Source organism: Populus euphratica, unplaced genomic scaffold (genome assembly GCF_000495115.2).
Source record: "Populus euphratica unplaced genomic scaffold, PopEup_1.0 scaffold638.1, whole genome shotgun sequence".
Lineage (NCBI taxonomy): Eukaryota > Viridiplantae > Streptophyta > Magnoliopsida > Malpighiales > Salicaceae > Populus > Populus euphratica.
Window position 1 is genome coordinate 51,564 of NW_011500509.1, and position 10,035 is coordinate 61,598.

The 10,035-nt window shown below is 34.5% G+C and overlaps 1 protein-coding gene across 1 annotated transcript in view; it reads left to right on the forward strand.

Annotated features, from left to right (window-relative positions):
- Positions 1–1,384: 1,384 nt before the first annotated feature.
- The window catches only part of LOC105115096 (chromosome-associated kinesin KIF4-like), an 8,980-nt gene continuing 329 nt past the window's right edge, over positions 1,385–10,035 (forward strand). Inside the window, exons 1-27 of the mRNA XM_011011885.1 lie at positions 1,385–1,838; positions 1,997–2,143; positions 2,226–2,378; positions 2,462–2,715; positions 2,986–3,164; positions 3,313–3,437; positions 3,760–3,796; positions 3,891–3,982; positions 4,070–4,186; positions 4,262–4,375; positions 4,459–4,542; positions 4,628–4,835; positions 5,238–5,338; positions 5,683–5,781; positions 5,870–5,983; positions 6,049–6,165; positions 6,256–6,336; positions 6,640–6,711; positions 6,786–6,876; positions 6,957–6,988; positions 7,115–7,200; positions 7,441–7,512; positions 7,588–7,593; positions 7,637–7,852; positions 7,960–8,104; positions 8,683–9,225; positions 9,387–10,022. Coding sequence (XP_011010187.1) covers positions 1,728–1,838; positions 1,997–2,143; positions 2,226–2,378; positions 2,462–2,715; positions 2,986–3,164; positions 3,313–3,437; positions 3,760–3,796; positions 3,891–3,982; positions 4,070–4,186; positions 4,262–4,375; positions 4,459–4,542; positions 4,628–4,835; positions 5,238–5,338; positions 5,683–5,781; positions 5,870–5,983; positions 6,049–6,165; positions 6,256–6,336; positions 6,640–6,711; positions 6,786–6,876; positions 6,957–6,988; positions 7,115–7,200; positions 7,441–7,512; positions 7,588–7,593; positions 7,637–7,852; positions 7,960–8,104; positions 8,683–9,225; positions 9,387–9,752 — 3,762 coding nt within the window. The 5' untranslated portion in view covers positions 1,385–1,727 and the 3' untranslated portion in view covers positions 9,753–10,022. The remainder of the gene's footprint in view (positions 1,839–1,996; positions 2,144–2,225; positions 2,379–2,461; positions 2,716–2,985; positions 3,165–3,312; positions 3,438–3,759; positions 3,797–3,890; positions 3,983–4,069; positions 4,187–4,261; positions 4,376–4,458; positions 4,543–4,627; positions 4,836–5,237; positions 5,339–5,682; positions 5,782–5,869; positions 5,984–6,048; positions 6,166–6,255; positions 6,337–6,639; positions 6,712–6,785; positions 6,877–6,956; positions 6,989–7,114; positions 7,201–7,440; positions 7,513–7,587; positions 7,594–7,636; positions 7,853–7,959; positions 8,105–8,682; positions 9,226–9,386; positions 10,023–10,035) is intronic.

Sequence of the window (10,035 nt, forward strand, 5' to 3'; positions counted from 1 at the left end):
CTTTGATTTTTAAAAAAATTTATACTTTTTTTATTGTATTATTCAACATTGAATGAAACTTTTTGATAAAGCTCAGGTATATAATTTAATGGGTTGTAAATTTGAGAGATTAACCCTGGTTTAGGAGATTTGTTCGTTTTTATTTATTATTTTCTTAGATCAATTTTTTACAATTTTATTATTCTACATTTGATTTAATTGAAGGTTGAGGTTCATTATTTTTTTTTTTGTGTTCTATAGGATTTTTTACTAATTTTAAAAATAACCTGAGTTATGTCGAGTCTTTTTATTTGTTGTTATTTGTTAACTTTAGTATTTTTAGAAAAGAAATTTTGGTTTTGATTTAAAATAAACATATTGCTTAAATATAAGCATTTAATTCTTACTTTATGATATTTTTGTTTATTTAAATATAGTTTTTTTAGGTCTTTTTAGTTATTATTTTTATATATTTTTGACCTTCAATATTTGGTTGATAAAAATAGGCTCTCTATTTTGATTTGATTTAAGTTCCATGTGGTTATTATGGTCTCATGACTCGAATCATGGATTAACTATAGTTGGTTCAAGTTGAAGAAATATATTATTGTTTTAATATTTATTTTTATAAAAACAATTATATTGTCTAATAAATATTATTTTAATAATTTAAAAGTATTGTATTCAGCATGCATTAAATTTTTACTTTCTAATATTTTTATAATTTTTTTAAAGATTAGAAAAAAAAAAGTTGACCTACGTAGTAGAGTGAAACAATAATCTAGTCATCTACCTTTAAAATGTTGATTTCATGACAAAAAAACATGATAACAGCAAAACATTAAAATATTTATTTAACTTGATGAATAAAAAGTGTGTGTTATACTCTATGCAAATTAGTTATTCTTTCATTCTTTTAAAAGATAGTTATTTTTGTTGTTCCTTTTTAATTTTGAGTTCTTTAAAAAATATAGTTATTTTTTTTTATTTTGAGTTGATATTAATGTACATATTTTTTAAAATAAGGATATTTTTTTATAGAAAAATATTAACTTCAATTTATATTGGAGTGATTTAGAATCTATTTGAAAATATGGTTGTAAATATTTATTTTTTAAAATATTTCAAAATAATTTTTTTATTTTTAGATAGAATGAGGGAGAATAAAAGTGAAAATCACAAAGCAGAAATAACCCATGGATGCCCCCAAACTAATCCATTATTTAGCTCCCAATTAGGGAGGATCGGGCTGTCCGGATCAGATGCTTTGAAATCCAAGTCGAAAGACCGCATTGTACCGTTGTCGCTCACCACATCTCCCTCACGTGACTGACCCCACCAAACATTTGAATTCGGACTTGAAGCGCCTTTCCCTTAATTCCACTTCAATAATTTTATTCAATTCCGTTCTCCAACATCGTTTCAAAAAAACCCACCTCCCCCCTCTTCTCCCGTCCTTCCTCCCTTGTCTCTCTCTAATTATCTAAAGCCTCAACAACCCCCAAAAAATTCAACATCACTGTCTCCTTTCTCAGAAAAATCAAATTTAAAAAATCCATCTCCCTCAGGCAGCTCACTGATCTCAGATCCCTGTTTCATCAATTAATGCGTTACCGGAAACGTTAGCGTTGATTTAAATCTGTCTCTCACTTTCTCTTATTTTTGTATTTTAATCTGACTTAGGTTTTCAACTTTGGATCTATTTTAGGTTTTTCTATCTGGATCGATTTTGAAAAAAAAAACAAGTGATGGAGAGTTCGGAGTGCGTGAGAGTTGCCGTTAATATTCGGCCGTTGATCACACCAGAGCTTCTCATTGGTTGTACAGACATCATCACCGTTGTTCCTGGAGAGCCGCAGGTATTGAATCAGCCTTTCTCTCTTTCAGTTTTAATTTCTTTACATTTAGATTTCATTTATAAATATAAATATAAATATAAATATAAATATTGACAAGAAAAAGGTTATTAAATTATTTTGTCAAATTCATTGTTTGGATGATGATAATGATGAATCAGCTTCAAATCGGCTCGCATTCGTTCACTTATGATTATGTATACGGGAGTACCGCGTCACCTTCTTCAGAGATTTTCAATGATTGCGTTGCTCCACTGGTTGAGGCACTTTTAAATGGCTACAATGCCACCGTCCTCGCCTATGGCCAGGTTTAAATTGGATGTATTTCTTCTTGTTTGTTACAGTTTGTGTATTATGTGTATGATTCTTAACATGCTTGTTAAAAATTAGACTGGTTCGGGGAAAACATATACAGTGGGGACCAATTACTCTGGAGAAGGAAGTGATAGTGGAATTATACCAAAAGTAATGGATAGTATATTTAAGAGAGTGGAGGCTGCTAATGAATCGTCAGAGTTTTTGATACGGGTTTCATTCATCGAGGTAAAATTATATACTTCAATGCGATAATTCTTTGAATACTTGTTGTAGAACCATGTGCTTATTTTCTGATGCTAAATGAACAGATATTTAAGGAAGAGGTGTTTGATTTGCTCGACACCAATTCGGCAGCTTTCTCTAAAGGTGAATGGGTGAATGCGGCAAAGCCTGCAGTGCCTTCTAGAGTTCCAATTCAGATCAGAGAAACAGCAAATGGAGGGATCACACTTGCTGGTGTTACTGAAGCAGAAGTTAGAAGTAAAGAGGAGATGGCATCTTATTTGTCGCAAGGGTCTTTATCTCGTGCAACTGGCAGTACTAACATGAACAGTCAATCTAGGTTTGGATTTCACCATGTCACTTACTCTAACTTAGTTTTTTTGTTTGTTCTGACATAATGTTGGTTTCAAAGAACTCATGGTTTGAAATTGGTTGATGAATAAGCATTTGCTGACTCTCTCTCTCTTTTTTCACTTGAATATTTCATTTTGTCCAATCCAACTAAGCAACTGAACATTTTTAATGCAATTGTTAGCTAATTTTCCCTTTTCTTTATGAATTTTCTCATCTAAAATTCACAATGTAAAACATGTGTTCCATTATTTCCCAGTCGCTCGCATGCTATATTTACAATTACCATGGAGCAAAAGAAAATTTCTTCCTGTCCAATTGGAGCAAATAATGATGACATCGGTGATGACATATTATGTGCAAAACTTCATTTGGTTGACCTTGCTGGATCAGAACGTGCGAAAAGAACAGGTGCAAATGGCATGCGTTTCAAAGAAGGTAGTTCCAATGTTTTTCGTTATAATGCTAGAGCCTTTAAACTTAATAATTCCTGATATGATTCAGTGGGCATGATTCGTGCTATTGTAGCAATGTTTGTTTTATTTTGTTTATCCTGTTACAATTTTATGAATTTTTCATGTTTTAGGCATCCATATTAATAAGGGTTTGCTGGCCCTTGGAAATGTGATAAGTGCACTGGGGGATGAGAAAAAAAAGAAAGAAGGGGGCCATGTTCCTTATCGCGATAGCAAGTTGACACGCTTGTTACAGGTGCCTTCCTTTCCTTTGCCATCTTGTTACTTTTAATTAAGCCTCTAATCCTTACACAAAAACTTGTAACTATTTCATGATCCAAATGATTTCTGAATCATGTGGATGAATCATTTATTTCTGAAAAACCACATAAACATAAACATAAACATAAACATAAACAAAAGTGGTATATGATGGATGGCTTTCAATTTCTCAAGAGGGATATTTCATTGATTGTGGTGAATGTATGCTCTACATTGTGATTACTTTTAGTTTAAAGTATGACATCTACTCTTGATAGAAGCTTTCTTATTACTGTCATTGGAATTTGAATTTCTAGGATTCTTTGGGAGGAAACAGCAAAACAGTGATGATTGGTATGTCATGTATCACCTTTATGTATCACAATGCTTAGAGTTTATTTTTGCACTTTAGATTTCTGCCTTCAACAGTTTGTCGTATTTATTATAGCATGTGTTAGTCCTGCTGACTCAAATGCGGAGGAGACCATGAATACATTGAAGTATGCAAATCGTGCTCGCAATATTCAGAACAAAGCGGTGGTAATTTTTCCTTCTTCACTTGTTTGTTGTGCTTTGTTTTGTCATGGCTATCTTTTCATGCTTAGCATTTTTCTACCTTGTTCTTAGGTCAATCGTGATCCCATGGCTGCTCAAATGCAGCAAATGAGAAGCCAAATTGAGCAATTACAGGCTGAACTATTATTTTATCGTGGTGATGCAACCATTCCATTCGACGAGCTTCAGGTATGGTTCTGATAAATACCACCACCTGCTCCTTATCTTTTAAATTCCGTTATTTAATGATATGTGTTTTCTTAGATTCTCAAACACAAAGTGTCGTTGCTTGAAGTGAGTAATGCTGAATTACAACGGAAACTTCAAGAGAGACGACTCACCTGTGAACACTTGAATCAATGTGCTGTTGATGCTCAGGTTATTAAGTTTTCATGTTTCTGTAATTATTATACTCTTTGTGATTTGTTTTTTCTTTGATTGCAATTGAGTCAATAATTCAGGTTGAAAAGGACAAATTGATAATGCAAATTGAATCAGCTCGAAATGGTAAATCCTGGGATGAGATTGACTCCAGTATAAATCAGGTTTGGGTGAATTGATTGTTGCAGATTATTGTCACTTTTGACATATAAAAATCTTTTTCTGACACAGTTTTAAAAGCACTTTCAGGATTATGAATTAGTCAAAATGTATGTGTCAAAAATTCAAGAGCTGGAAGGAGAGTTGTTGCATTTGAAAAACTTGTCCACCTCAAAGCCTAATCAATTTGTTGATTATCTCGACTCAGATGATGAGAGGTTCCGCCCAAAAGATGATTTACTGCAATCTCTAAATGAGCTTTCATCCAATTCTGACACTAAAGCAGCTGACATTTCAGGTAATGTATAAGAAACTTTAACTCATTTTGTAGTGCATTTGTTAGTTTTCTTATTTTATATTCTTGAAAAAGCCTTTTCTCCATTTTCCTGCTTCATGAAATGAAGACACTGCCTTCAAATAACTTGGTAAAATTGTTGTTTGGTTGATGAATATCTGTTTTTAAATGTTGACAATGCTGGTCTCATTTGCGCCAAAACCATGCCCTTTTTTTCTGGCAGCTTTATGGGTAGGTCACACAACATCATTGATCAGTGAATTTATGCCTTTGATAACTGTTGATGCTCAACATCCTTTTATTTGTCGTTTCTGGTTTTGGCAGTCAACTTTGCATTTTATTTCACGTATGAGATGTAGCTATATATCTAATTGTTGAAAATATTTTCTTTTGATTCAAATGCAGATGAAGTTGAAGACGAGGAGAAAGAGCATGAGCATTCTTCTCTGCAAGAAAAATTGGACAGGGAGCTGAAAGAATTGGACAGAAAACTAGAACAAAAGGAGGTAAAACCAGCCAGCTCAACTCCTAATTTTTAGTATAACCGTTCCTTTTCATTCTTGTGTTGTTAGATGTAAAGCTATATATTTTTTTGGCTACTGCTGTTTTCTGCTCAATAAAGGAGCTGTCAATTCATGAGATGGAAGAAGATTTTGGACCACAAAAGTATCTTAATGATCAACCTCATAGAAACTTTAAACCCCTGCTAGTTCTGGCTTAAAATTAAATGTAGGAACAGTAGTGCATGTGATGTTTTAACTGTCGAGGAGCAGCAGTTCTTATTTTTATTATAAAATTTGTTGGCATTTTGACCATTGTCCTTCATTTTTTTTTCTTTAAATTTTTGAAGGCTGAAATGAAGCGTTTTACAAGGATGGATACTTCAGTTCTTAAGCAACATTATGAGAAAAAAGTTCAAGACTTAGAACAAGAAAAGAGGCTTTTGCAGGTCAGTGCTTATATGTCCACATGCTATGTTTTAAGTTTTTCAGGGTCATGCTTGTATACCTATTTCCATCTTTGTTGTCAATGCACAGAAAGAGATTGAGGAATTGAGATACAATCTTGCCAATATATCATCTACTTCTGATGACGGTGCTAAAAAATTAAAGGAAGACTATCTTCAAAAGTTGATAGTCCTTGAGGCACAGGTGAGTTTGCACAGACCTATACCTGTCAATCGCAATTATTCTTGGTTTCATATTCTGCTTTGCAGGTAGCGGAGTTGAAGAAGAAACAAGATGCTCAAGCTCAATTATTGAGACAAAAACAAAAGAGTGATGAGGCTGCAAGACGACTAAATGAGGAGATTCAGAGAATGAAGACTCAAAAGGTGCGACTGTGATAGACAGAAGGTTTGCTTTTAGTTTATGTATAAGTCAGCTCTTTGAGCTACAATATCCATGCACCTATTTGTTTCCAGGTTCAACTTCAACATAAGATCAAACAGGAGTCTGAGCAATTCAGGTTATGGAAGGCATCAAGGGAAAAAGAAGTTCTTCAGGTACAGTAAAGAAAGATATTGTCTATCCTATAAATGTTTAATGTATGATCCTAAAAAAGCTTTAGATAAAATCATTTTCTTATAAAAGGGGATTGTGTTTATCGAAGGTGTAGAAAGGCAACTGTACACAAAGATTTTCCTTCATAACGATTAGACATCCTTTTATTTTCTTTTCCTAGGAAATGTAATTGTTAAAGGAAATTGTATTTATATAGATCCTTGATGATTGCTTGCATGCCTACGTAGATTATTGATGTTGTGAAAACTGATTCTCTTTGGAATGCATTTTTTATTCATTTCCAGCTTAAGAAAGAGGGTAGGAGAAATGAGTACGAGATGCACAAGTTGTTAGCTTTGAATCAGAGGCAGAAAATGGTAATTGCTGTGCCCTCAGAAAGCTATATCTAATTTACACAAGTGTTACATTCTGTTCTGGTATTTCAAAACAGGTCCTACAAAGAAAGACAGAAGAAGCTGCCATGGCTACAAAAAGGCTAAAAGAGCTTTTAGAATCAAGAAAGATGTCACGTGAAACTTTCGGTTGGTAGATTTACTACTTCCTGCCTTCTTTTTTGTTTTCTATATATAATATTTTGTTGAAAATTTTCTATCCTATACAGGTGTTGGAAATGGCAATGGCCCTGGAGTTCAGGTACTACTGTTAGTCTTGAGACAAAGAATTATGCATTTTGAATGTACGTAGATAAATACGCTTTGGTTAGTTGTTTAGTTGTTTTTGTAAGATTTGGTTCTAACATAATCTATATTGAATGCGAAGTCCCTAATGCAGGCAATTGAGCATGAACTTGAAGTCACATTACGGGTACATGAAGTGCGTTCTGAGTACGAGCATCAACTGCAAGTGTGAGTAGTGATTTTGCATATTGACTTCATGCATATTTTGTAAAAATCTTCAAATGCTGTTCGTTTATTTATTTTCTGTGAAAAATATCGGTATCTTCATCAGCATGTAGTGAGAGGATGTACTTGATTTGTTACCTTGATTATTTTTCTATGCATTATCCAAATGAAAGGCATCTTTGAGGCTGTCTTTTAATCCCGTTTTGACAATAGCTAATTTAAGTACTCTTCTTGTTATTTCAGGAGAGCTAGAATGGCCAATGAAATGGCAAGGTTAAAGGAAGAAGGAGAGATACTAAAACAAACTAATTCAAAGTGATTCCATTTTTTTTCTTTCTTGACTTTCCTTAATGGCACCTTATGACCTTGTGTTAATACAATCATTTTCAGGCAGCTAACAATTAGATTCTTCGCTTTAATAATGCAGTATTTGCCCCCCAACAATGTCTCCTGGAGCTAGAAAGTCGAGGATTTTTGCTCTTGAAAACATGCTTGCTGCTTCTTCTAGCACCTTGGTTTCCATGGCATCACAATTGTCTGAAGCAGAAGAGTGTGAACGGGGCTTTAGTGGAAGGGGGCGTTGGAATCATGTTCGGTCACTTGCTGAAGCAAAAAATGTGATGAATTATCTGTTCAATATAGCATCCTCCTCCAGGTAAATTTTTTTTGAGAAGTCCATTATTTGTACTGGCTAGTTTCTTTTCACCTTGGTGTTGCATGATGTCTGCAATAGATTTATCTGAAATTTTCCTACTTTTCTAGGTGCTTGTTGTGGGATGAAGAAGTTGTCTGTAGAGAAAAGGATACGGAAATAAGAGATCTGAAGGAAAAAGTGGTGAAACTTAGTAGTCTAGCGAGGCATCTTGAAATCCAGAAGACGGAACTTATTCATCAAGTGAAGTCAGAGGTTAGTTATTACCTTTTCTTCTATCCTGGTAAGTTGCACAAAGACAGTTGCACAAAGACACATTCAAATAGGAAAGTGGATTAAATTTCTCAATATCAGCTTTGCTTACTGTCTTTAGTATGCTTTCATATGTAGTGTAAGTTGAAGACAATTGCAGGTCATCAAATATTGTTGTAGTAACTTATCTTATCCATTGTATCTTGTTGGAATCTAGCACTTTGGATTTTTGAAATTTGCTAAATGTTTTCTAACTTCAAAATTATCCTCGAACTTCCTAGTTTTATTTGTTGAACTGACATTCTCAATTTGTTTAATATTGAATGATTTTAATTAACAGAGTTCAGCCTTGAAAAAATACTCCGTCAAAAGTGAGGCCGGTTCTTAAGAATATAAGCGTGACATGCATAGATATTTACAGATATAAGCTTGTATTTTGACACCGGTTCTTAAGAATATAAGCGTGACATGCATAGATATTTACAGATATAAGCTTGTATTACTAAATTGTCTTATAAATGAATTGTTAGCTATTCCCTAACTTCATGAACCTTTTTATTCATTTGTTTTTGTTTATTCAGGCGCAACAGAGCACCCCCATCATATTGGATGATATGGATACATCTGAATCAGAACATTTAGATAATAATATGACAGATGATGAATGGGTACAATCAGAGAAAGAGGCGACAGATGATGAATGGGTAATGTCAGGGAAACAGCGAGGAAAGAAAAGAAATTCCAAAACCAAAGGCCGTTCAAGTACAGGAGATATCCATGATCAAGAAAACTGCATATCAGATTGTTCTGGTGAGGCAGCCACTACTGTTCAAGCATGTTGTGCTTGTAGTAAATACTCTTCATGCAAGACATCCAAGTGCCAATGCCGAGCATCTGGGGGTTTTTGTGGGATATCATGTGGCTGTATGCCAAATAAATGTTCTAATAGAGGAGCTCTCGAGATAAATGATTCGACACTTGGATCTAATGAAACAGAGAAGAATCAGGTCCTTGTTTCTCAGGGTGCAATGCTGCTACAAAGTGCCCTAGTTGAGAAGCCTGTGGAAACAAACGACGATAGTGTGGTTAGAAGGAAGCCTCTATCAGACATAGGCAATAAAGTGGTACGTTCGTTTTGGAGTAATCAAGTGGTGATTCTTAGTTCTGCAAGTACATTGATGCACATTGCCTTTTTTTTTTAGATCAAGCTCATGATCAATCTTGATTAACTCAGTTTGTGTTTTTCCTCTTATCTCTAATGAGTTTTAATTCATGTAACCTTCAGGCCAAATCCAATGCACCAAAGGCAAACCAGAGAAAGAAATGGCGGAAATCAGTAATTCAGCTCGTTCCTGTTCCCCCACCCAGTACAAAATCAGAAAACACTGAAGCCGCCCCCCAAAAGGCGGTGGGATCAAATGCACCAAATGGTGCAAGTGAAGCAGATAGTAGTGTAATTGAGGCAGAAATTCCTTTGAAGCTGCCGAGGGCTATGCGATCAGCTGCACCAAATGTTGGCATCCTTTTGAGAGAGAGGAATGCTGATCAAGCAGAAGAATCAGTAAATAAGGAGGCTGTTGTGCTTCCTACAAGAAGCAGCCCCCCCCGCCCGAAAAGAAAATCTGATGAGAAAGAGAACTGTGGCCGCTAACTTCAGCTTGCATACCATTATCTCCATCAAAGAGCCATTACACTAACCATTAAGCTTATTTTTCTTTTTTGACTGGATTTGTTTGGGAAAATGGAGTTGGAGATGTAACTGAGTATGATCAGTTGGTACTCGACTCTTTGCTCGGTTGTGAAGGAAGATTGTGTAGTTGATTTCTTTCTGGAAATCAAACAATACAGTTAGATCAGGACTCTGTCATATCTGTCTCTCCAATGTGGTGCTAGATTCCTAATTGTTTTCTACGAACTCTTTATTTTTTTTTTTT